At 57.9% G+C, this 25,951-nt stretch overlaps 2 protein-coding genes and 1 long non-coding RNA gene across 4 annotated transcripts; 1 reads left to right on the forward strand and 2 right to left on the reverse strand.

The window, feature by feature from the left end:
* Positions 1-182: 182 nt before the first annotated feature.
* BAP1 (BRCA1 associated protein 1) lies at positions 183-13,110 on the reverse strand. Of its 2 annotated transcripts, none has more exons than XM_030458458.1 (17): positions 12,969-13,110; positions 9,404-9,433; positions 9,262-9,316; positions 8,454-8,586; positions 7,969-8,088; positions 7,788-7,849; positions 7,562-7,704; positions 6,624-6,702; positions 6,106-6,229; positions 5,656-5,773; positions 5,096-5,277; positions 4,607-4,740; positions 3,520-3,992; positions 3,288-3,394; positions 2,396-2,488; positions 1,856-1,928; positions 183-1,580 (listed from the first exon to the last, which is right to left on the reverse strand). In XM_030458458.1, exons 1-17 carry the CDS (start codon positions 13,003-13,005, stop codon positions 1,447-1,449), a joined length of 2,097 nt encoding a protein of 698 aa, XP_030314318.1. In that variant the 5' UTR covers positions 13,006-13,110; the 3' UTR covers positions 183-1,446. The 2 variants fall into 2 exon arrangements, with proteins under 2 accessions (XP_030314318.1, XP_030314317.1); XM_030458457.1 differs by having other exon boundaries at positions 3,234-3,394; positions 12,969-13,090.
* A 277-nt stretch (positions 13,111-13,387) lies between these two features.
* Positions 13,388-24,228, forward strand: LOC115599008. The gene is made up of 3 exons (XR_003988072.1): positions 13,388-13,599; positions 22,569-22,735; positions 24,043-24,228. It is a non-coding gene; the product is annotated as an uncharacterized LOC115599008 (long non-coding RNA).
* SEMA3G (semaphorin 3G) lies at positions 14,551-25,523 on the reverse strand. Its single transcript, XM_030458528.1, has 16 exons — positions 25,417-25,523; positions 22,592-22,752; positions 21,900-21,962; positions 20,278-20,397; positions 19,634-19,724; positions 19,402-19,518; positions 19,021-19,163; positions 18,827-18,941; positions 18,640-18,709; positions 17,953-18,097; positions 17,449-17,680; positions 17,241-17,332; positions 16,964-17,005; positions 16,568-16,793; positions 16,184-16,323; positions 14,551-16,096 (listed from the first exon to the last, which is right to left on the reverse strand). Exons 1-16 carry the CDS (start codon positions 25,514-25,516, stop codon positions 15,632-15,634), a joined length of 2,322 nt encoding a protein of 773 aa, XP_030314388.1. The 5' UTR covers positions 25,517-25,523; the 3' UTR covers positions 14,551-15,631.
* Between the last annotated feature and the right edge of the window lie 428 nt (positions 25,524-25,951).

Consider the following 25,951-nt stretch of genomic DNA (forward strand, 5'->3'; position numbering starts at 1 on the left):
CATCATATTCACCTGGTGTTGCTGCAATCCTCAGTTACCTCAAGATTGTAGCACTGCAGAAGAGCTGCCATGGGGGCCAATGGAGCCAGGAGCACTTGGTGCTCCCATCTGGACAGGTGCTCCTCTCCCTTTCTACACACCTGGCCTTGGGCTGGCTGTTACAGGATAGCTTTATTCCTTCAGACAGATCATTATTTACAGCACTTGATATTAGACACAGCAAAAGACAGAAGGATTTTTCTTCCCTTCAACAAATACCAAAAAACAGTTTCATTCCATAATCAAGATCTATACAAATTTGCACAGCTGCAAAATTCAGTCCTCTCCTGTGGCAGGTCCCCTTGTCCCCTCAGAAGAGAGGTGCCAACCTATGGCTTCTGGGATTTCTGCTGGGCTGCTGGGGACAGGCAGAAGGATCAGGGCTTGCAGAGGTGGAAGGTGAAAAGCAAGGGGGGGGGAACAGCTGCTGTTCTCCCCAGCACACTCTGGGTTAGCACCCAGTAAGCAGCTGGGGCAGGAGGAGCAGTTTCAGCCTCCCACCACTGCAGTCCCTGTCCTGCCATGAGCATGACAGCAGCCACTGTCACCTCTCTCGACATACACAAGCTTTGCCAAGGGCACCAAATGACTCCACATCCAACATCCAACTTGTGTGGCCCCAAGGCACTGCCAGGGCCACCGTGCTGGTCCCTAGGGGAGCAGCAGAGCCACGTGCCAGTCCCCAGCATCACCACAGAGGGCTGGGCACAAGACCCAGCTCCAGGAACGAGCCCATCAAGAGCTGCCAAGGCCCAGGAGGAGCCTGGCTGAGGTGGTGCCATCCCCATCCCAGCGAGGGCACAAGGACAAGGCAGGACCTGCCTGGCCCTTGCATGAGCCAGCTCTGGGAGCTGGGCAGTGGCATGGGGGGTTGATGCAAGGAGAATGGGCTCTGTTCGGGAGCTGTCTTGCTCAGCGACAGCCACAGAGTAGGTCAGAATGAAAAATAAGTTTGGGGGAGGGAGAAGGATAAAAAACAGACATGAATATCCTGGGGAAGCACAGAGCTGATGGGCTGGACACAGGACACAAGCCACAGCCAGCTGCGGCCAGCACAGCCTCATTCCAGCATCGCCGGCGCTCCTGCAATGCCAGAGGGGTTGGGTGGGCTCTTCCCTTCCTGCCACTGTCCTCAGCCACGGCACCAAGACATGGGCCCATGGCATCCCAGTGCTGCCATGGCACTTGCCTTCAGCTGCAGGGACACTCCTCAAGACAACGTGTTCCTGCCTGTCACAACTGGCTCACAGGAAAACCCAACTTCTCTCTGTTCCCAGGCTCCACCTCGGCTGAGGGTTTGTCACTGTGGTCCCCTTTCCTTGGGCAAAGGGTAATGTAGATCCAAAGGCCACTGCCCAGCACCACAAAGCCCAGCAGCTGCTCCTCCTCACAGTCTTGGCCCCCAGGCTACTGGCGCTTGGCTTTGTAGGGGCGGGAGCGTTTCCGCCGGTCTGGCTTCCTCTGCTTGTGCAGGCGGCCGATGCTGACTCCCTGCCTCCTGCGGACGGAGATGTTCTGCTCCACCAGGCTGGCCAGCATGCCTGCAGGGGGAGAGCAGGCCCGAGATGGAGTGCTGGTACTGCCCCTGCCAGAGTGCAGCCATCCCTCCCTTTCTCTCCCAAAACCCATCAGCGGGCTTCTCTTGGGAGAATGAAATCAGCAAGACACAGAGTGGAGATGTGTGGCTCCCCAGACAGATCACTACCTTGTGCCTCAGGCCTGGAAGAAACAGGGAGCAGGGCAGGGTGGGCTTCCCTGTCTCCCCCAGCTGAATCTAAACCCCACACTGTCCCCTGCACCCCAGGGCATGGCTCACCTTCCTGGGCCAGCATGGAGATGAAGGTACAGATGAACTCATCATAGTTGTGGGTTCTCCTCTGGTCATCGATCTACAAAGAGAAGACAAATCCATAAATAATCCACAAAGAGGTGGCAAGAAGAAAGAACTCAAAGCTATTGGGCAAAGAACTGGCACTCCTGATCAAGGGAACCAGACCAGGAAGTGACCCAGCTCTCAGGTCAGCACACAATTGAATCCCAGTTCACATGCCACCATTTTCCACAAAAGGCAGCTATGAAGAGACAAGGGTGGACAGGAGAAGAATCCTGGCAGACCTTGGGGGAGAGACTCCCCCTTCCTCCTGCCAGTGCTGCAGCACTCCATCCTCATCCTAGAGCTCCTTAGTGCTGCCCAAGGCTTCAGTTCATTCCAGCGGGAGCTGTTTGGTAAAAAAAAGGGATCCCAACACTTCCCCTTGGCTGAACCACCCTCCCTCCACTTGGATGTAAACACACTCCAGACAGAAGCCTTCAGGGAGCTAAATCGGCAATGTGAACAAGCCACCAACAAACACACCTTGAATTTCTTCCTTTTTTCCACCTCTTCCTTCAGGCAGGCCTCGTAGTTTGCAATCTCTGCCTCCACACACTTCAGCAGTGCCAGCAGCTCCTGCCAGGATCAAGCAAATCAGATGTAAGATGGACCCCTGTGCTGCAGCCCAGGAGCCAGCAGGGTGAGATGGTAGGTGTTCCTCTCTCAACAGGAAAGGGAGGATCTGTCAATGCAAAAAACACTTGCTAGGGGGAGTGGGAAAAAAGAGGAGGAAAAAAACAACAAAAAGGGAGTTTATTGTGGGGAGTTCTGGAGTCAGTGAGTGATCAGTGAGCCTGTGCTACAGCCAGCCCTGGGGGAGCTGGGTTCTGCCCAAGCCCAGCTCAGGCACAGGTACCTGGTTCTCTAGGACAGGGGTAGGAGTTGTGTGCATGCCTGAGGAACGCCCAGGGCCTAACTCTTCTCAGTAACCTGATTTGAAGACTCTTACTTTTGAGTCAGTTTCTAGGCAGCTCCAGGGAGCTATGGACATGACTGTTCTGCCTGAGACCACCCTGCCCCTGCCTGAGTGCACAGACAGGCAGTCAAGTTACCAGCAGGGTGGCACTGGGGGCACAAGATCCCACCAGCCCCTGGCCCAGGAGAGCACAGCACCCAACTGGCTCTGCCCACTGCCCCAGCAAATGTCCCCGAGGTGACGCAAGGCACAAAACCTACACTGCCCTGTGCCTGGAGGCACGGCTGCGGCCACACGCGAGCGGGACAGCGTGCACATGCGGTTCGGTCACTGCCAGCGCTGCTGAGCCTCTGGGTGAGCGCAGGGAGCTCCACGTTCCCAGGGCTGTCGCAGCACAAAACTCACCTTGGGAGAATACTTTTCCCCCCCAGGGTGATCACTGGTCCTGCCAAGTCCCACCTTCTCTTTGCTGTCACTGGCCTCAGTGCCCTCCTTCTCGTCCAGTTTGACTGCAACCAGAGCCTCTTCACCAGGTTTGATGGAAGGGGGGGAGCTTTTCCCCCCATCTGCACACAGGGAAGGAAGCATCAGGAGCCATCACGAAGGACCAATATCCATTCCTGAAGTCAAAGGACACTGTCCTGTCATGGCAGTCAGATGCCAACCCCCCAGAAGCCATCCAGGCACCTACCTGCAGCAGCCAGCGAGCAGAAGATGCCGTCCTCCGTGAGGTGCAGCAGCCTGGTGCTGATGACGGGCCCCAGGTCCCGGACGGCCCGGTTGTAGCGTATGGAGTCGAGGCGGAGCAGCCCATCCTCCTCCCCAAAGAGCACCTTGGAGATGTGGGAGGTGACGGGGCTGGAGGGGCGGGTGGGGTTGGCCGAGCGGATGGGAGAGCGCAGCGGGGAGTTGAAGGCGCTGCCGATCTCGGAAGCGGTGTCTGTGCTCTCATTGCTGGGGGTGGGAGAGGGCTGGGAGTGGGTGACCACCGCCACGGCGGCACCCCCGCCGCTGGTCTTGATGGAGAGGGGAATGGAAAGATCCTTTTGAGATTCCTTCAGTTTCTCAGCCAGGACGTTGATGGTGTTGGGCTGGAGGACGGAGAGCTGGCCATCCGCAGCCCCCGCCACGTGCTCCTGCTTTACCTGCCCTTTCCTTTTGTACCTGCCCAGGAACACAGCGGGGAAGGTGAGCAGCTGCTGGAAGGAGGTGGGGGCCCAGCACGGGTGCTGCCAGCTCCACACTCAGCACTCCAGGCTGTCTGCTGGGACGAAGCAAGCCCTGAAACGTTTCTAGGTCACCCCCACTGCCACCAGCTTCTGGCAGCACCCCAACACCACTGAACTGCTCGGCTTCAGGTATCACTATGCAGCTCGGGGGGACAGGGTGCAGGGTACCCCTGCACTTCTTCCAGAAGCCCCAAAAGCACCTTCACTGTGACCCCACCTTCTGACCTTCACAGCAATCCAGGCACACCAACACTGCCACCAGGAGCTGATCTGGCAGTCAGCACAAGGGAACAGATGTGCCCCAAAGCCTGCTGCCAATACACAGCTATCCTCAGGGCAGCCAAAATTCAGGGTTGATTGTGAAGAGCTGCAAAAGGGCTTCACAAAATCCAGTGAAACAATCAACCCAGGACTGATTGCGAAAAGTGAGACAGGAGCATACACGGGCGCAGGCTCTAACACAACTACCAGCGCTCAGGAAAGAGAGTTGATGGTGGTGATTCTGCAAATGTCAGCTCCCTGCCCCCCACCCTCAGCTCAAGCTGTCACCTGATGGCTGAGTTGGTGTTACGAACTTCTTCCTCCTCATCATCATCATAGTCATCCTCATCGTCTGAATACTGCTGGTGCTGTCGGACTGGGACCCGGCTGCGACCCACTCCTGCTGCAAGGTCTTCCTCTTCCTGCAGAACACAGTTGCTGATGGCCCGCTGGCAGCAGGGCAAGGAGGAAGAGCCCAGAGGACACATCCTCGGTCCAGCTAAGCACCAGGGATTGCCCCTAACAAGAGGAGATGGGAGACTCCTCCCTATGCTTGCTCAGTTGACCCACATTAACACTGATCACTTTTGCCAGGTCACTCTTTACCCTCTCACCACCTGGCTGCGGTCAGCACAAGGGACAGCAGGCTGCAAGGATGGGGAAGGGCTTAGATGGGTAGCTGGACAGAGATACAGACAGACAGACAAGAGGAGAGGGACTAGATGTGAAAAGCTCAGCTCAAACCAGGCGTGCTGCTGGCCTGGAGCTCTGGCATACCTGCATGGGGGATTTGGCATAGTTGTGATTATCCAGGAAGGCTGGGAGCCGCTGCACGATGGGGTTGGCCGGAGGTGCCCCGTTGATGCTGCTCCCTGATGTCTTTGCCACAGGTTTGGATTTGCTGGGTGGGCTCTGGGTGGCTGTGGGGTGGCCCTGGCTGGCAGGCTCATCGGTGCTGTCTGCCAAATAAGCACAGCACAGCCCTTCACAACCAGCACCCTCACTATTTACCTAATGTCCTCTGCCACCCCTTGCTTACCCCCTGTAGCAAAAGAGCTCCACCAGACCATGACACCCACTTCCCATTCCACCTCCAGATGCCACCAGCATACCCAAACTCAAGCCCTCCCATTTTCAAGCTCCGTGTCACTACAACACTTCTCCCAAGCACAGGAGCACCTACCACACCCCAGCACACTGACTACAGGGTTCAGAGAACGTGAAGCTGGCAATAAAACTTTCTCAGTCTCCCAGTCAGCCAGCTGGTGGGTAGTCACCAGCCTGTGCTTCCCCCACAGCAGGCCAGGCTGGCAACACCACTGGTCCTGGCGCTCTACCTGGATGGGTGCTCTCTGGAACCACGGTCTTGCTGCTGGCTGGCTTTGCCTCTTCAGAAGGCTGAGACTCTTGAGACTTCTGGGTCTGGATCAGCTCAGGCTGAGTTACTCGGATAAGCTTGAAAGCAAACGACAGGTTGGAAGTGAATGCTGGACTGGGGTGACCCAAACCACATCCCTCCCACTCCAGCACCACAGAAGAACTATTACGAGTGAGCCAACTGCCGAGCATTCCCGTGCACAATCACCTGGCAGCCACAGGATAGTGACCTCCCAGGTGAGCAGCAGAAGGCCAAGCTGTGAGGCTGGTTATCTCCTCTTCCCAGAAGACATTTCCCAAGATTAACCACCCACCGAAATTCAGGGCCTCCACAGCACAGGCAGAAGCCTTGAAAACACAGCCTGTTCCTGCCCAAGGCTCACACACCCTCAGGGCTTGGGCTGCCCTACCTGCTGCAGGGCCTCCAGCACAGTCTGGCGGTTCAGCTTCAGGATGTGAAGTTTGGATTCGTACTTCATCCTCCGATCGGGCACCACTGCCATCAGGTTGAAGCGGATGTCGTGGTACGGCTCCCTGCAGAAAGGTGCAGCAGACATCTCTGAGTATCCTCAAGGAGGGATACTACACAGCCTCCTCGGGCAGCCTGTGCCAGGGATTGTTCACCCTTGCATCCAAAGGCCCAGCTCAGGACCACAAGCACCTCTGCTTCTCCTATGGACCTGAGCAAACAAGGACCTCATCCCACATGGCCACTTGCAAGGATTCTGCATCATGCAGAGCCTGCAGCTTCCCTGCTTGCTCCAAAGTAAGGCAAGCTGCAGACAAACTGCAGGCAAGGAGGCAGCACACCTCCACCTCTGCCCATGCACCTTTCTCCACCCCTGCTTCCATGAACTTGTTGCAGAAACCACAGTAAAAATAAGAGGGAAAAATGGTGAGGGGCCTGCACTGTGTCCCAGGACATTACCCTGCTGTGGCCAGGCCGATGCGCTCCATGATCACTCTCCTGGCTTTGTCTGTCCATTCCTCATCTTCAGCCCATGGCCCTGTGACAGACAGACAGACAGACAGACAGAGCTGGGCTTAGCAACACAGGCAAGGCTCCTGCTTCAGACGTACAGCATGGATCCTGCTGTCCTGAAAGGCCACCTCCTGGCTTCCTGACACACCAGGGAGCAAGTCAAGAAGGGGCCTGGGAAGGAGAGGACCAGGTGTCAGCTCATACGTGGAACTCCCTGCCTCCAGCTTCCTGATGGAAAACATGAGCTATCCACAGGGCAGAAAGAGAATTTTGGACCCTACAGACTAGGGGCATTTCCCAGGCTCAGACTCACAAAGTCCAAGGAAATCTCGGGTTCTGCTGGGATCCACCTGCCACTGGATCTGGTGCTGTACTTTAGAACCCAGGAACATGAAGTGGGTACCTTACCAAAGGGTCTGACTGAGAGACACCAAATCCTAGCAGGGATAAAAACCTGTCTGAAAGACAGAACTGACAAATCAAGTGGTAAGAGGAGGGAGTGACCCAAGCAGCCTGGTGGGATCTGTGCTGGCAACTTCTGCCTCAGCACACAGTGAAGAATAAGGAGAAGATAAATCCTGCCTGAGATACTGAATTATTACAGAGCTGCAGAAGGACCTCGTGACCCTGAATGACTGGAAGGGAAATGAAGAAGCTGGAAAAAGCAATGCAACGTGTTCAGAAATAACTGCCTTCCAGACATGGTCTCCAGCACGCAGGGTCCAAAGTAAGCAGTCAAAATTCAGGACAGATCTGGGAGCCTTTGGAGCAACTCTCCACAAATGTCATCCAGTGCTCAGTAGCAATGAAAAATAATACCCACAATTGGACATACCAAGGTGTCTATTCAGCTGTGTCAATGAGGGAGACAGGCAGGCTCTTACCGTGGTCAATGGGGTAGACCTTCAGCCCATCCAGCTCAAACAGCCGTCCCTTGATGGGGACATAACTGACGAAGTGAAAAGCCTCCATGGTTCGCACGGCGCTGATACCGTTCTGCTTTTCCGGCAAGTGCCGTGGCTCCGGCCTGCGAGGGCAGGAGAAAGGAGAGGTTAGGGGAGAGCCATCCTCCTCCAGCCCAGCTGAGCTGCCAGAGGCTCCCCAACCCACCTGGCATGGCTGTTGTGTGCCTTGGCCAGCTCCGGGGCGTTGCCGATGGCATAGCCTTTACTCTGCAGCCAAGAGTGAGAGAGAAAACCATTAGGAAGAGACAGGACACAAAATGCTTCACCCACCGGCTCCGCACTCCCTCCATCCACCCCTGCACAGCCCTGCACACTCCCACCCCTACCTCAGGGCTGAACCCTTTGGTGAAATCCTTCATGCGGCTCAGTGTGGGGCCCAGGTCAACATTGTTGCAGTTGAGGAGGACGCTCAGCAGGGCATGGGTGGCACAGGAATTGGGGATCAGCTGGTGAGTGACACAAGGATCATCTTAACCAACAGGCAGAGGCAACCCTTCAACAACCCCTCAGAGTCAACAGTTATCAGCTGAAAAGCACTGACGCAAGAACCACTCGTGTGATTTCAGTTCCCAAGGAAGAGAGGTCAGTCTCATTTAGTGAGACTCATTTAGCATCTGCTCACAGGGCAGGCCATGGACAGGCTCACAGCCCTTGCCAGATTCTCTACCACAGGGACCAACAGGGTGGAGAACCTCAGGAAAGAGGAGCTGCCCTCAGCAACAGCCAGAGTAGTATAACCTCTCAGTACCACAGTGCTTCCCCGAGGTGTCCCACAAGACACCCCTGCTCTTTCCCCTCACCTCCAGCCTACCTGGTGAGCAAAGAACATGTTATTAACGATGTCATCATCAATCACTGACGTCTCATCCACCAGGGTTGAGACCTTCCGGCGTGACCTGCGCTCCTCGATCCACTTGAACAGGAAGATGAACCCATACACAGGGCTGTGGAGACAAAGCAGCAGCTGCATCATTTTGGATGGACCACACCAGTGGAGCTGATCTGCACAGCGCCAGAAATCTTCATACCCCAGGCAAAGACAGAACCACCACCCTCATCCTTCTGGTGGTGACCATTCCTGCCATGAGACCCTAAGTCTGATGGTCTGGGCTCAGACACCAATCAAGCTTGAAAACTTTGGGGTTTGACAGGTCTTAGAGGCTTAAGACAGAAATGGGAGGTGAAATTCACCTCTCCACACTGACTGACCTGGTGCCTGAACACCAAATGATCCCTCCTTTTCAATATTTGTCACCTTCATTTTCAAGAGGAGTTGAGACAACTGTCACAAAGTGACAGTCTCAAAGCTACTTCAAAGCACTGAGACAGGGAGAAGGTTCCCACTATCAGCATGCTGTCTGGCACTGCCTCTCTCCCTGGGGAAATGGAGATGAAGCCCTTGAACAATGTCCCCCACCTGCCCTGTAAGGCCTTTCCCAAGGCCCCTCTGCCCCAAGCCTGATGAAGCTCTCCAGATTCACCACTCCCAACACTGACCTCCATGACTGACAGGCTCACAGGGGCCCTTCCCAGTGCCTGGCGATGGGTTCCCAGGACTGCACACACATTCTGCTCAACCAACCTTATACTTTCCCCTCAGCAAGTCCCCCCAGACTTACCCCTGGCATTTGCTCTGCAGATCATAAATCTCTTCAACCTGCACTCCCTTGACCCCTACAAACAAAGGGCAGAAGCTGGTGTAAGCCTGCCCAAAAGGACCAGGCACAAAACTGACCTCCCAGAGAGGTCACCTGCACTTACCAAAATCTTCGACCAGGAGTGTGAAGAGACCTGGAAAGGAACAAAACCAACAGGTTACTTCTGGCTGAAGAGAGCAGAGAGGAAACCTGCAGACACCAGCCCCTGAAGGTCCCACATGGTCCCAGGTGAAGGCACAGCCAGAAAAACTTCAGCAGAGTGGCACCAGGATCACGCTGACTCCCCAGCAGCAGAGGTGTTGAGCCTTGGCTTGCTACAGAGGTGCCCTGGCTCCCTTCATCCCTCCATCCCCACTCATCTTCCTTGAGAGGACCTGAGACAAACCTCTCCTGCCAGAGCTCAATGAAGCCAGGGCCATCTTCAGCATCCTGACCCACTGCAGGTGAACTGCCAACTAAATCCCCACCTCAAGCAGCAGCAGGGAGCACTAAACAACACCCACACTTCTGACCAGAGGGAAAAGTGGCTGAACAGACCATGGGGTATTTCAAAAGATAATTTATGTTCTCATTAATGAAAGCATGGAAAGCCATCTCCCAGCGCAAGGCTGAGGGGAAGAGTGAGAGCTGAAAGGTTCATCTTCATCTCCTTCTCTCCTGGGGGACCAAATCCAAGAGCCTGTCTCCTGGGACTACAAAATTCCCATTACAGAAGGATGTAGCCAGGGGTACAGAGACAACAGCAATGGAACAGCAGCTTCCTCTGCCATGCTGTGGCAAAGGCAGCCAGCTCAGTCTCCCTGCATGTGGAGTTAGCAAACTCGAGACTGGAATAATAAATCTGCTTCTCTGCTCCCACACAAAGACTGCTGAAAGCCTGGGAGGAACTCCAGGGAATATCAACAAGAGGATTCAATCCTGAGTAAAAAAGCCCTGTAAAAAAGGGATTTAAGGAACCTGATGGAAGTGGCCCAGTTGAGAAGGTAAGAACTCACAAGGCTTTCACAGCAATGTTAAAATTACTAAAACAGGGAGAAAACTTCCAGGAGCAAAAAAGTCTTCGTTGGTTTTGAAGAAAACACAATATTTCTTACAGAACTGTCAGTGGGAAGAAACACACTGTGGAAATAACAAGCTTTGGACTACTGACAGCCCCACAGCCACCCAACTCAGCACCTTCCTGACAGAGATGTTTTTGCTCAGAGTATGTGAAGCTGTGGGGTCCTTGGTGACAGGTGACATCTAACCAGGCTTCAGGCAGCCTCGCTGCTTCCTTTGCAGCAACTCTGGCAGGGCACGTGGCCCCTGCAGACCCCAAGGGTCTTCAGGTGCTCATCACAGCCACAGCTCTCCTTCCCCCTGCAGGTAGAGTCTCTCTCAACCATAAAAGCTCCCGCAGAGGTCGAGAGCCTCCCTGGCTCTCCCGTTGCAGCAGTCACACTCTGCTGACCATGGCACAACATGAGAAGGCACCAACCCTACCACCAGCTCTGCCACAGAGACAGAGAGGATCTGCCTCCCAGCACAGCCTCGAGAGCACAACCAGCCACAAACCTGAAAGTAGCTCTGCTCCTGCAGGTGCCACCAGATGGAGAAGACCAAGCAGGACCCTCATGCTGGCCAGGGCTCAGCACAGAGCACTCCCACCTCTCCACAGAAGCTCTCCAGGAGCATGAGCCAGACCGGCTGGGCTGCTGCCTGTTCCCCTCCTGCCCCATCAGCATCAGAGGGCAATCAGAGAGGGGAGAAACCAAACTTCTCCAAGCTCACTGTGGAAGGACAAGAAGTGCGGGGAACAAGCTGCAGCCAGAGAAATTCTGACTGCACACCCAGAAGAAAACAATTCTTCATTACCAGCACAGTCAGCCCTGGGACCCAGTGGAGAAATCCCCTTCAAATGTAATCAGACATGGCCATGAATGACTTGAAGTACCCTTGAGGTCAGCTCTGCTTTAGGCCAAAGACTTCCAGGAGTCCCCTCCTACCACTGTCTTTCTGATTCAATATTTCATATTAACTCAGTGCCCACAAAGGGCACAGCTCTGATGCTGTGACCACTCCTGGCACCCCTGAAATCCCCATCCTAAATTATTTGGGTCAGCTGGAGGAAACATCCTGGTGCCCAAGCACACACAACATTATGCCAGCGGCCTGGAGCTCCCAAGGCTCCCCGTGCCCCAGCAGACAGCCCAAATCTGGATCTACCAACCCTTCCTGACCAGTACCACACCCAGAGCTTCAGTCCCCATCCTGGTGACCAGGGCTGAGCAGATTATGGGATGTGCTGATGGCTGAAAGCAGCAGGTGAATCATTCCTAAACCACTGTCTGGGCTCTCAGCTCTGCATCCAAACCTCCACACATCCACAGGAAGGCACCTGCCATGTGCTGAGAGCCCCCCTCTGCCCCAACAGATTACATTCTAAGCAAACAACCTCCCCTCCCAGGTGCAAGAATCCAAACCATGTCCTGTCCTTAGCATCATCACAACAGAGAAGAACAGGAAGGAGGAGAATGATTTGGGAATTCTTGAGCACCAGTAAGAAAAGGATAAAGAGCAGCAAAACCTGGGCTGACCAGGAGACCAAGAGCAGACAGAATCCTTTACTGGGTGCAGGAAGATGAGTACAATGCAAGGGGTCTGATTCCTCACCCCCAGCCTCAGACATGCACCACCACAGCCCAAGGACCAGCTTGTCCTCTCAGAGGTTGACCAGAGAACCTGTGGCTGTCCTTCTCCTGGCTGCTCAGGCACCATTCAGGGCTCTTCGGCACCCTCCTGGGCTACTGTGGGGAGCAGGTTTGATCCACCCACTCAGCTGCAAAGTGATGAGGGGATCTGACACACAGGATGGAGCTGACACCCTTGTGTGCTCCCAAGTTACAGGCACAAAGGTTGTCCTCAAACACCCATGAAGCTGAGGGGCAACCACTGGTCAGAGCTGTTTCTGTAGCAAGGCACATCCCATCCACACGCCTCTCCCTGGACTGCAGCAATCTTTTAGGGTGGGTTTTTGCACATGACAGAGATGCTTTCCTGCAGCATTTCAGATGTATTCCACTGTGAGCCTTAGGTTTATCAGATCACACACATGGAGGTGGCCAGGGAACCCCAGATCCCATGTGTAAGTGGTACCAGAGTCCATGCCCCACTCTGAACCTTCACAATGGTGCTCTAGCCCTGTTCCCCCCACCCCTGCCTTCATCCAGCTGCTGCACCATCCTGACACCCCCTTTCTGTCTGCCCTACACCCCCCATGGGCTATGCCCCATATACTCCAACCCAACACAGCCTCCCTTCTCCCCAAGACCCACACTACTGCTGCCCCACACACCTCAGTACTTTGCCCGCACCCCCGGACACCCTCATGGCCCCTTAGCAGATCTCCCTCCCGATGCCACCCCCTCCCCAGCCCTTGCTTCTGCCCCAGGCACCCCAAAACCCAGCCTAAGCAGCCCATACCCCAACCTCCCCGCCTCAAACACCACCTACACATCCCCACACCCGATCTGATCCCCCAGCACAGCCCCCACCCCGCCCCGTCTCTCAGAGCCCGCCAGGCCCCGGCCTTGGCCTGTCCCTCAGCTCCCCCCAGCCCAGGCCTCAGGCCTCCTCAGATTCCGGCCCCAGGCTCCGGCCCGCCGCACCGCGCCGCCCCCGCCGCTCACCGGGGTCGCTCTCCAGCTCCAACCAGCCCTTATTCATCTTCCCGCGGCCCGGCCCGTACCGCCATGTCCGGCCCCGCCGCCCACCCTTACTACGGGCCCCGCCGCCGCCGTTGTCGCCCGCCCCTGCGCGTCATCGCTGCGCGACGGCGAAACGCGCCTGCGCCAAATCGGTCCCCACGGGGGAGGGCGGCGGCGGCGGCGCCAGGAAAGTCCCGCGGGGGAGGGTTCTGGGGCTGCCGCCTCTCCCTGCGCCGGCCCGGGGCTTCGTCCCGCGGAAGCGGAGGGCAGGAGGGGCTGCAGGCCGGGCTAGGGCTACGGCCTGCGGTGAGGGGCCTGGAACTGGGCTGGGTCCCACCGGGAGGCCGCGCATCTGACCACGGGCCCGGGCCCTGCCAGCAGCTCCTCTCGGGCCGCCCCGGGGGTTGGGCGGCTCCCAGGGCGAGCGGGCGTCTCTGCGCGGCGCTTCCCTTCCGTAGGAAGTGGGCTAAAAATAGGAGCCGGATCCATGGCTGAGCCCGCCCCCCACCAGGGCTTTGTCCTGCGGCTGTTCCCACGCACACCCTGTCCCGCCGGGGCAGGAGCAGGGTGAGGGGCCCTGGGACAGGGCTCAGCTGCCGGTGCCAAGCCCCAGGTAGGGTTTGATCCCCTCCTGCAGATGGGGGGCAGCAGCTCTGCACCTGCCCACTGAAGTTGTCTCCTTTCAGCCCCCGGGCTGGGTGAGGCGGTGTTCATGTTCCTTCAAGCCTTGGAAATTCCTCGAGACCCAGGCTGCCTCTCCTGGCTGGTTACCAGGGAGAGGAGGCAGGGCTGTGAGCTGTGCAGGGCCCTGCTTGTACCCCTGACAAAAGCCCTTCTGCTCCAGCCTAAACCTAGCCAGGGGGGGGCAGGCTCAGTCATTGACCGCAGTAATTTACGAAGCTTCAACAGGAGGGGTGAGGCCGTTTTGGGGGTTGATTTCTTCTGGTCATTGTTCCTGCTTGGTTTGAAACATCCCTGGTGTCACCAACAGCCTCTGCTGCAGCTCACCTTGGGGCCAGGTCCCACAGGGGCCAAGTCCCACAGCCCAGCTCCTGCTCTGCAGAGCACAGGAGCTCCCTCGGAGGCAATGGTGTGTGTGTGTGTTTCAGTATGTGTTTCATGGAAAGCACTTCAGGCCCCAAGGAATCAGATTTCTGTCTCTTCTTTCTGGCTTTACATCCGTGCCCTTTCTTGTCTCTGCTTGTTTCTGATCATTCTCTGGCCCCCAGGCCTGTGATTATCCATGGGCTTGGCTCCAGCCTGCCCTGTAGATGAGTGCTGCTGGCTCCACTCTCCCTGCAGGATGTGTCCCAGCCCGCCAGCCCCACCACAGCTTTCCCATCCCAGGAGACACCCTGGGTTTGCAGGAGAGGTGGGACAGGGAGCTGGAGGAAAGGGTTGGGACCCAGGGGCTCATCTCTGTGGGCACATGGTGGGACAGGGCAGTTCTGTTGGGGGAGTTTGCTCCTATCACACTCACTGGGGACAACCACAGTGCTCTGCTGCTGCTGCACACACAGAGACAGAGGCAGGAGTGATGATATCATGGCCTGGCTTTGCATGAGCTATTTAGGGAGTTTAATTATTATTATTATTATTATTTTTCTTTCCCTTTCCTCTGCCTCCAAACAATGCCCGTGCCGGCAGGGCTGTGGTTCACACCATTGTGCGGGGCTGCCTTGCCTCAGGAAGGGGGAGATCCTTATCACCCCAGGCTGACCCTGACTGGGGGAGGTGAGTGAGCTCATGTTGGGTGAGGAAAGCAAAGTGAGCACCTTGCTGGCAGCCTGGGACAGTGCCAGCAGCCTGCAGGATCTCTCCAAGCACCCACCCCCCAGCCCCTGCACTTGGGGGAGGCTGTGGGGGCTGCCTTAGCCCCACCAGCCAGCATCAAGCCACCCCAAACAAGCCTTTTCCCCCCAGCCCCATAGGGCCACCAGAAACACACCCTGCTCCTGCCTGGGCACAGTGACAGCAGTGGCATCAATGGTGGCACTGGTGCCTCTCCCATGTTTACCCAGGAACGGGTCTAACCTGCTGCAACCATTTGCTTTCCTTCCGACCCTGCCCAGCCCCAAAACCATCTGTGGCTGGGGAGGGGGACAGAAGGGAAGGGGGGAGCTGTGGGTGGCACAGCTCGAGCTCTTCAGGCACAGCAGATGATGGAGATCACCCTGTGCACAGAGGCTTTGTAGGTGCTGGGCAGTGTTCCCCAAGGGAGCAGGCATCACCTTCCTCAGGCCCCGTCCTGGTGTGGAAAGAGCCTGGAGCTGTCAGCTGCTCCCCTGAGCACCGTGCTTGGCCCCTTTATTTGCAGAGAAAGGCAGCCAGACCCTGGGGACATGGCACAGTGGTGACACCACACCTGCTGTGCCCCAGCCTGTCCCAGTGACCGTGGCCCTGAACCCAGCAAGAGCAGGAGGTGGCCACTGTGTCGTACCACACTGCCCATTTCAGAGGTGGCCCTGTGGCCACCAAGAGTGACAGAAACCTGACCAGGAGCTGGCATCACGTCCACCACAGCCAGGGGGGATGGAGGGACAGGGCTGGTGCTGCTACAATCCAGGAGTCCCCTGGGGGCCACCAGCAGTGCAGGGAGCTGTTCCTCACCCACAGCCACCCCACACCCACCACCCCACCCTCTCCTAAGTGGCTGCCGCTTGCCGGGGGACACGGTTCCTCTCGCTGTGGGGTTTGGCCACCCTTCCCTTCTTGTCCACGTCCATGCTGGCCAGGTTGTGCTTGCTCTGGGCCAGCTTGCCCTTGCGGTGGTGGGGGCGGCCACCACACCAGAGGCGGGCACAGTACTCCTCCACTCCCCGCCGGTTCTGGGAGCTGATGAGGTACATGATGTCCTTGAACCAGGCTTTGGGGACCTGCGGTGCCAGCCAAGGCTCGGGGCAAGGCAGGCGCAGGGGCTCGTCCCCCCGCTGCCGGGGGAAGGGGTGTGCCAGCTGCTGGCTGGAGATCACCTTCAGGGCTGTCTTGGCCACTGTCTGGGTGAAGCCATGCTCCAGGGTCTTGCAGTAGTAGGTGCCGGCGTCGCGGGGGTGCAGCTGGCGGAAGAGCAGCCCTTGCTCTGTCTGCAGGATCCGCTCATCTGTCTTCACCTGCCGGTCACCGTGAGGTTGGGGGAGCCCAGGTCTGCCCCCCCCCCGTCCCTCCCAGGGGGCGAGGCAGGCACAGGGGGAGCTCACCTCATCCCTCTGCTCATCCGGAGGCCTCTGGACGAACCACTGCACGCTGGCCTGTGGGGATCGGGGCACGCACTCCAGGAAGGTGCTGTTGTTCTCCGCCCCGTAAAGCACCTTCTCCTCAATGTTCTCAAAATCATCCACTGGAGTGAAGACAGACATGGGCTGACAGGAAGGGCAGAGCCAGGCTTCTATGCACCTGCATGTCAGCCCCCCCCGGGCCACTGTGTGGCTTCAGTCCCCCCACCCAACCCTGTCTTGGGTCACCCTTGGACAAGGAGACTCGAGTGCCCCAGCCCACCTGAGGTGGCTGCAAGCCCTTCTGTGGATGCCAGGAGATCTGGATGAGCCCCCAAAGCCCCACAAGACCCTTTCCCAGTTTCTCACCAGTCAGATTCTGGTCCAGGCATTGGTGTGCAGGGTTGCCATGGTGGATGTCCTGGCGGCGATGGCGGCGCTTGCCAGAGGGCTGGTAGTGGGTGCAGGCAGTGCCATCCCAGGTGCAGTAGGGATCCCTGGCCAGGCAGCACTCGGCACAGGCCATGCCGTAGGTCTCACACCGGTGCAGCCGTACCTGGGCCACCCCCAGGCTGGAGCCCACGTAGAGCATTTGCTGGGGGAACAGCACCAAGATGGTGATGCTGGCAGTCCCCACAGGCACAATGCCTGGTGTCCCCAGCCAGGACCCCTCATGCAGGCTTAGAGAGGCTGGTGACAACAGGCCAGTCCCTCTTGGTCACCTGCCCTGTCCCCAGCCCATGGCCAAGCCATGTCCATACTTACACGTTTGACAGAGATCTCCATCTGGGTGATGGGCACAGGCACCTACAAGGGAGACAAGAAGGCTGGGATTGGTGAAAACTTTGCCAAGGAGAGTCCAGAGCTTGGAGAGGCACCAGAAAGGTTTTTGGGTAGAGTGAAAACACCCCCAATCATCCTCTGCCCTCTGCTTCCCCATGCCCAACAGTGTGGTGACAGCCCTGAGCCTCCATCCCCAAGTGAGACCCCAAACTGAGCCCACAGCTGCCCCCTCCCTCACATGCAGGGCAGCAAACAGCACCTTAAAAACCTGCAGCTCCTCCAGGATGACTTCCTCAGCCGTAGTTGAGCTTGTCTTCTGCAGGACCACCACCTTCAGCACCAAGCCTGCATCTGCAGGGAGGAGGAGGCTGGAGGTGTTAGCACCCTGCCATCACACACCCCTGCCCCATGCCCACTGGTGGCCCCAGCACTGAGGCTCCTTCCTGCTCACTGCTCCTGCTGCTCACCAGTCCCAAGGAAGAGGACATCTTGCTGCCCATCCTCCACCTCCACCCTGTCCACCACGAGCTGGTGCAGGCGGTGGGGAAGGTCCTTCTTCACTAGGAGGGGCCGGCGGTGCCGGGGGTACACGGGCTTGTACATGAGGGGGTGAGAGCGGATGAAGTGCAGCACCTCATCAGGGAAGTCCTTGGTGGTGCCATACTGCCTCCGGGGCTGATTGGTGGTCTTGCTGGGACACTGTGTGGATGAGAGGGTACCGTCAGCCCAGCCACCACAGCATCCATCCCTGTGTCCTCCTCCATCACTCCACCGAGCTGGTTTGAGTCCCTTCTAATCTGGGATCCATCTTCTCCAGCTCTTTGCCAGACTTTGGTCCCCAGTCATCTTGGGATGGATCCCATAGGAAGTCCGTCCCAGCAGGTGAGAATGTGAAGGATCAGCCCCATCACTCCCCCTGGAAGAGTAATTGGAAGGGCAGAAGGGGCCCAGAGGTCCAAGCAATCACTCACCACGCCTGGCCGTGGGTAAGGCACCTTGCCCTCGTAGGCACTCCACTGGTGGTGGGGGCTGTCCCGGTGGGCAAAGGGCCCATTGAAGACCTCCCGGATGTCAGCCATGCGGTACACACAGACAGCAGAGCCCTGGAATACGTGGCTGAAAGGAGACAGTGAATGGGGTGAGCAGAGCCATGCTCAGCACCAGTGGCATTGGTGGGCAGCATGGTAGGCAGACCAATGTCTCTGTATGCACCGGCCCAGAACAGGCAGAGGCTGGGGAGCAGCCAGCAGCCACATGGTGAGGATGATGAGGCAGTGTAGTGAAATGAGGCAACCAGGTGCCACTAATTGCCAGGTAGTGGGCATGAGCTTGTGCTAAGCCCACCTGTGCCTGATTAAGGCGGGCTCTAACTGCACATGAGCAGGATTAGGGGGCCAATAAAAGGTGAGGCCTGAGACACAGGCTCAGCTCAGTCCTGAGCAAGCCAGCAGAGAGGTCAGTTGCTCTTGGAGCAATAGCACTGATCCAGGCTGGTCAACCCTGAGGGCTATAGGATCAGAGCACTATTTGTGAGTCTCTGCTGGAACACCTGGTTGGACTGTGAAGCGCCGTGGCCTAAAAGAGGTTCGTCTTGCTACAGGGTAGGTCATGGGCAGCTGCAGCTGGATGTGCCCAAAGGATGGGGCTGAACCACCCACCTGACAGTGCTGAAGAGGGCATAGATCTCTGGGTTCTTCCTATCCTTTGTCCTCAGCAAGAAGACATCCTCTGAAAATGAGACATCCAACTTGTGTGGTTTCTCTTGGAAGCCTGGTAGCTTCCCAAAGCCATCAACCAAGGGACCAGCCAGCTTTTATGAGGTCCTCAGCTCCATGCAGCCCTTACCCAGCTCATCGAAGTGGGTGTCAATGCCACCAGGACCAGGGACAGAACACACTAGCCGGGCTTTGTTGAAGGTACTCCACTTGTTGACCAACACCCTCTGGCCTCCAGCATCGTTCTGTAGGGACAGGGAGTGTCAGGACTACCGTTATGATCTGGTATATTCCTATCCCTCACAGTCCCGACCGGCATCTCACCACGCAGACGCGTGCCACCCGGCTGACAATGGCAAGCTCCTTGCTGTCCGCCTCCACCACCTTCTCCGTGAAGAAGAAATAGGCTTTGTCATTGTCCTGGTCATCGTTGTCTGGGATCAAGTGGGTTGCCACGAATTTGGGGTCTATGGGTGAGAGCTGGCCATGTCAGGTGGGGTGAGACAGCCACCTCCAAACCCCAGCATCACACTGGGTAAGTGCTGGCCAGGAGGACCCCCAGACCGTGCTGCCCTGGTGCTTTTTCCCGCTTGTGCTCAAGACGAGTATGCTACATCATGGCCACCAGGTGCCCCAGCCACCATAAGGCTGGTGGTCCTCAGCATTAGCCCAGCCAGGAAGAGAGGGGATCTGGGGACCCGTTACCGTGGAGCAAGCGCTGGTCCACCTCAGTGCGCAGGGCAGAGCGGGTCCCCGTGCTGCGGAAGATGCCGGGATCCCGGCCCAAGAAATCTGCGGTGAGGCCAGCATACAGCTCCCCTCCTGGCAAAAAAACCACCCCACAGCAGGGCTGAGAGGCAGCCCCAGATGGCACGGGGACTATCCCTGGTCTCAGCACCCCACAGGAACTCAGTTCCCCAAGAAGAAGAAAACCCACCAATGACGGTGCTGGTGAAAGCGCGGCTGGGCTCATGCGGGCACCTGCCCCGGCCGGTCTCCACGTAGGCAGGGTTCAGGCTGAAGGTGTGCTGGGTGAGAGGGAGCAGGCAGGTGAGCTCCTCGCCATGCCCCAGAGAGTGGGGACCCTCTGGAAGCAGGATCTCTGCTTTCTTTGGGGCATGTCTGATAGAGCAGGGATGCACAGCACCCAGAGGGACCTGCCAGCTCCACTGCTCACCCATCATATCCTGGCTGGAGGCACTGTGGTATGGGCATGGCTCCTGCTGCCTGCACGGTGCCAGGCTGGAAGGGGGGGAACAGGGAACCTGACTTCCCACCCCAGCCACCCTGATTTATGAGCAGCAGTCTGGGAGAGAAGGAAATGCCACCCACGCCACAGCCCCTGGCAGGACAACAGGCCCTGGAGAGGTGATGCCAACCCAGAAAGGCAGGGGAGCCAGGAAGGGGGTAGAGCTGGTTCCTGCCCTCCATCCCAGTATCAGCATGGAGCAAACACCACACCCAGCATCCCCATGCAATCCCCAAGCCCCACAGGAGGCAGATGGAAGGTGGAGATCAACCTCTCAGGGGTGTCTCAGTGAGGTTGCTCAGGCTGGGCACCCCACTGGGGTGCTGCCTTACCTCGCCACGGGGCCCCACGTAGATGAAGGCACAGACAGGGTGGAAGGCGCCCGTCCCACAGGCCAGCAAGTGTGTCCGGTTGTAGGGATGCAGCACACGGATGTAGTTGGCACAGTCGGTCTGGGGAGACAGAGGGGAGGGTAAGGCTTGTGGGGGGATTCAGTGTTTCACCCACCCCCAGCTCCCTGGAGGACCCCAGAGTAATGGTTGGGCCCCAGCCCTGGCTCCCTGGGCTGCACCCAGCCTTCAGGCTGATGCCAGGGGTGCAAGATGGTGGCTGGTACCCACTGGCAGGGTTTGCACAGACTTCATCTGGGTGCACCCCAGCCCATTGCAAGAGGACAGGTCTCCCACCACCCAAAGCATCCCTGGGGAGCCACGTGTGATCCAGCCACCACATGGACACCCCCTGCCCATGGGCACTGTTGCGCTCACCCCATCCCACAGCCCACGACAGTCGGTAGAGCACATCAACCCCCCCCCAGCAGCAGCTCCCACACCCAAGCCCCTGGGGACCCTCCTCTTCCCAGCGCCCAGGACGTGACCAGATGCAGGGAGGTCCTTCCCCATTGTGTTCCTGCTCAGCCGGGGATGAAACAAAGGGAGGAAATATGGGACACAGAGACAGCTGCCCACAGGCATCCTTAGCTGCCTTCAGTACAGCCCCAATCATTACTGTCTGGAATTGTCCCCTTCTCCTGGGGACCAGTAGAGATGACACCACTAAGGCTGGAGACCGGTCACCTCTGACCTTATGCAGTCTCTCCTAGCAGTTCTCTCTGTAAAAGAGCTCCCATCCCACTCAGGCATCACCACCATTAGCTCAGCAGCTCATCCTGGCCAGTGCCAGCCCTGCCTGTTCCCCATAGTCCCCCCCAGCAGGACATGAAGCCCCTCGTCTGCTGGGAACACCTCTGCTGAGCTGCCGTGGGGGTTCCCAGGCTCCCTGCTGTTTATTTTCCCTTTGCAAAGAGCCTCTAAAATAGAAAGTTTAAATATATATATATAGATGTTCAAGAAAAATAAAAAACCTGAGCCTGCCCTGGCTTGGATCTGTCGATGAGAGCTTGTAAAATAAACATGAGAGCAGGACGGGGGCTCCAGGGAGTAATTAGTCTGAGCGGGGAGAGGCTCAGGAACTCTCTCCCCATCATAGTCCTGTTTCATATCGGAGCAGGGGGGATGCAGAGGGGTAAGGTTTGGGGAGCCAGGTCACTGAGCCTGAGCAAGCTAAGCATTTCCCACCATCAGGGGTGGCCAGGAGAGGCCAGAGCAGGCTGCTGGTGTCTGGAGAATAGCAATGGGCTTTTTGGTTCCTCCCTGAAAGCTATTGCTGCCCTCTCACTGCATGCTTGGCACTTCTCTGTAGCCACAGAGCTGAGCTGAGCCTCAGAAACAAGATTCCTGGGGCCTGGCACAAGGGTTTCCTGTGGCCAGGCTTGGTCACCAACCCCCTGCCTCAGTTTCCCCCCGTGCACCAGGAGATGCCTTGCTCTGTCCCAGCAGGGCCCTTACTGGCAGGGCAATGTGGCACAGTCCCCCATGTGGGGGGAGACAGCTGGCACTGGGGCACAAGGGCACCCCCCTCAACATGGGGCAGAGTACACATGGTGTGAACTCACCCCTGGGTCCTTCCCCTTCCGAAAACACTCCTCTGTCTGCCCAGGGAGCGGCGGCCAGTAGATCTGAAAGACAAGGAGCTGTTGGAGCAGGGACAGTAGCAACACAGCCTTGCAAATACACATTCCCAATGGTACGATGATGGAGAGAGGGGTTGAGAGAGGGACCAACAGCTCCTCAGAGCCCACCCAGTCCAAGACTCCCACCCTGGGGTCCAGGGCAGTATCCCTCCTCCCTGGCAAAATGCACCCTGGTGGTCAAAGCCTGGTTGGATTTGGGTGGTCACACTGGGATGGCTGGAGCTGGGAAGGGGGAGACATGTAGGTGGCATAGGAAAAGGGTGCTGGGGGACATCTTGAGTCCCTCGCAGCCTTTGTCAGCCTTTGGATCAAAGGCAGCTTGGGTACACAAGCCCTTGAGCCCATTGTGGTGACCCAGCACATCGAGGGGGCACTTCATTTCCTTCTCTGCTTTCTTCAGCTTGAAACAGCCCAGAGCCTCAATTGAAAAACACAAAGTGGACAGGGTGAAGGAGGAGGGGGAATGACTGCTCTGCTCTGTCACCTCTCCCACGAAGGAGCTAGGAGAGGTCTTGGGGCTTTTCTAGCTGAGCCCTGGCATAGCTCAGTGCAATGATGGATGCATTTAATTCCTTGTCTTGTCTCCTTGAGGTGCTCAGCAGGACCCAGCTCACCTCCTTGACATCTGTGCTAGCCCTGTCCAGGAGCAGGGAGTAGAGCATATCCTTGCCCCCAATGAAGAGCCGGTCACGGTACTCATCCAGGTAGAGGGAGCGGAAACCCAGGAAGCCCCGGTGGCCAAAGAAGACAACAGAGCGGTTGGTGCCCAAAAGCTCTGCCAAGGAGGGAGGGAAATGTCAGGAGGAACCATCCCACCCCAAAATCCTACAGGAGGGGGGTCATAGCAAAACAGGGTCTCATGGACAAGACTTCCAAAGCAGGTTCAAGCCTGGAATCCCATGGAATGCCAAGGGGACCCTTGTGGTGACACTGCTGTGGGGGTGGTGGCATGACTGGCTCCCAGTGGGAAATGCCTTTCGGGGTCACTAAACTGAAAACCCCGTCACGGTGGCGCCCACCCAGCTGCTGCAGAGAGAGGGCAAGAGGGAGGGGCTCAGCTTGATTGGGCTTTGGAACCCCATCCCAGCGCCTGCCCAACCCTGGCCCAGGCCACTGCAACCACAGGGCAGAGAAGGAGGAAGACAAAGCACCATTGATAAGGGCAGCCATGTCCCTAGACATCCTCTGCAGGGGAAGGCTGCCAGCCACCACTGCTGACCCCAAGGAAAGCCCCAGCTCGAGCATCCCCCACATGTCCCTATGGCAGAGGAAGTGTCACTGGGACAAGCCCAGCAGCCAGTCACCCAGGATACTGGGTTACCAGGCCCTGCTCTTGCTGAGGGGACATTTGTCACCTCCAGCTAGGAGGTGATCAGCAGCACAATGTCCCTGTCCTGGTGGGACATGCCTCTTCTGGGACCTGCAAGGGAAGTTCAGCCCCTGGGGGGACATGCCACTTCCACCCCTTCACACACAGCTCCCATCCCCACTCAAGGCAACCCCAGTGCCCAAACTACTGATGCTGGTGGTATGGAGGGAAATAGCCCCAGAGGCTCCATCCTCACCTGGAGACCCCCGTGCCTGCAAGCAGAGCTGGCACCAGGGGCCCCTCCAGCCCCATCTCCCCAGGAGTACCCTCCTCCTCTGCCCTCCCAGCATCTCAGGTCCTCCCCTACCGCCAGGGCCAGCCCAGGAAAATGCTGTCGTCTCCTTCTATTCTTGCCCTGCAATAATATTTTCCCAGCTCGGAATAACATTGGCAAAGTCATCAGGCCCCTTTTATTGTTTTAAGCGAGGCTTCCACCTCTCCCCCAGCTCCGACAAATTCCTCCTGCGCCTCGGGTTACACCAGCTCCACCTCCGGGAGCCTTCCCCTTCCCTTCTCCCCAGGGAGCAGCACCCTGCCATGCTACATCCATCCCCAGCACCCCTTTACCCCTAGGGTGGGAGGTCCCATTGAAGCCACTTCCCAAGCACCGGTCCAGCAGGAGGGGAGACAGCAGAGAGCTCAGAAGACATGGGGCTCCTGGTGCACTCAGCAGCAAAATTCTTTCCCCTCTTGCAGGAGCCACCACTGGACGCCAAAGCAGAAGGGAAAGCGGGGAGGGAGTGGGAAAGCTGGGGAGATGGCCACTTCTGCCCACACAGAACAACACTTTCCCCTGTGGCCCACCCCAAACCTCACCCCACAGCTGGATCCACCAGCCACGCATGGCACCAACCAACAAGCTGAGCACAAACAGCTCCAGCTCACTCAGTTTTCACTGCAGAGGCTTCTAACTTCTAATTAAAATTGAAATTTTAATTCTATTTTTCTTTGCCCCTGGGAGAAGGCTGTGGCAGAATTTGTTTCATGGGAAATTTCAGTTTCTGTTTGCAGTTTGGAAGAGGAACAGAACAATCAGGTTAAGAAGAGAAGGAAGAAAAAAAATTAAAAAGGCTTCAAAAGGTTGCCCGGTCCCTGCGGGAGGCCAAGGAGCCCGCCCAGCCCCGGGGAGCCCCTCGAATCTGGGCAATGGCCCTGCCGGACTGCGGGCTGGAGTGGATCAAATACTGAGCCAGACCTGAGCCCCACCGCCGGGACCCCCAACTCCCAGCCCTGCTGCCAAGCCCAGCATCCCGGGCAGCACAAGGGAGGTAAAGACAAGCTTTCCCTTGGCACAAGGATGTGGTCTGCAGCTCCCGGGGCTCTCCGAGAGTTGGGCTGCCCCAGGCTTTTCCCCTCTTTGGGAAGGGGGAATATATGCATTATGCAACTTATTTTTAGGAAGAAAGGAGGAGATTGGGGCGCTCCGTATTCGTCTGTCCAGTTCGCCTGGAAGCAGACCGTGGATTAAGCTGGCAGAGCCGGGGATGCAGCGAGCCAGGGCAGGATCACAGAGAGAGTTTTAATTAAAACCAAGAGCAGCAACCCGAGGGCCCCCTGGCACCCCAGCACGGAAGGGCTCAGAGGGTGCCTGCAGCATCCAGAGGACCTGCCAGGGAGCGGGGCAACCACCTGGCTCCCACCCAGAGACATGCGGGATACTGAGACCCCACGGGAACCCTAGGGGAGCATGCAGGTGCCTGAACCACGCCGTGCTTCAGTTTCCCCCCACTCCACGTGTGTGGCGATCCCTGTGGGGAGCGGCGGAGGCCGGCGGCGCATCCCCCCGCCCCACATCACCTGGCACCCCCTTCTTCCTACCCCTCCAGTCCCCTGTGGGGAAGAAGAGAGTGCCGGGCAGCCACACACCCCAACCCCTGCCCAAACCAAACCCGTGGTGCGAGGAGCCCCCCCAGGAAAACCCCATAAACACGCACACTTGGGGTGCGGCGCCCAGAGCTCAGCCTCCCAATTCCGGTCCCCTCGGGGTGGCACTGAGGACACCCCAAGGTGGGCAGGCACACCCCAACCCAGCCCACACCCCCCGCAGCAGGTGCCCCCGGCCCGTCTCACCGCGGTAGGGCAGGCGGAGCCGGGGCAGGCTGCTCCCCGCCGCCAGCAGCGCAGCCCCCAGCCAGCACAGCCACACCGGCACCGGCACCACCGCTTGCATCCCGCCGCTGCTCCCGGGGCTGCCAGTGGCACCGAGCTTTTATGGTGCCGCCGTCCGACCGCCCCCAGACCGCCCCGGCCCGCCCCGGCCTGGCCCCGCCATCCCCCCACCCCCCAGGGATGTGCAGGGGGTCATGCGATGGAGAGACGGCTCCATCTCCCGGGGTGGGGGGGAACAAGAGTTACACACACACACACCCCAAATGGTCGCCTGCCACCAGTTTAGGCTTTACTGCAACCTCCACCCGAAAAAACCGAAGCAATCCCAGAGCCTCTGGTTCATCCCTGTGATGAGGAGCAAGGAGGAGGAAGCTGGGGTCCTCCAGCCTTGCCCTTCTGGAGGGTCGAGAACGGGCACCCAAGCCTGTCCCCTAAGAAGGACTCTCAGCTTGGGGTGATCTCCAAGCACTAGCAAGCACCCGGCTTTTGGATCCCA

The sequence above is a fragment of the Calypte anna genome, chromosome 12 (genome assembly GCF_003957555.1).
Source record: "Calypte anna isolate BGI_N300 chromosome 12, bCalAnn1_v1.p, whole genome shotgun sequence".
Classification (NCBI taxonomy): Eukaryota; Metazoa; Chordata; class Aves; order Apodiformes; family Trochilidae; genus Calypte; species Calypte anna.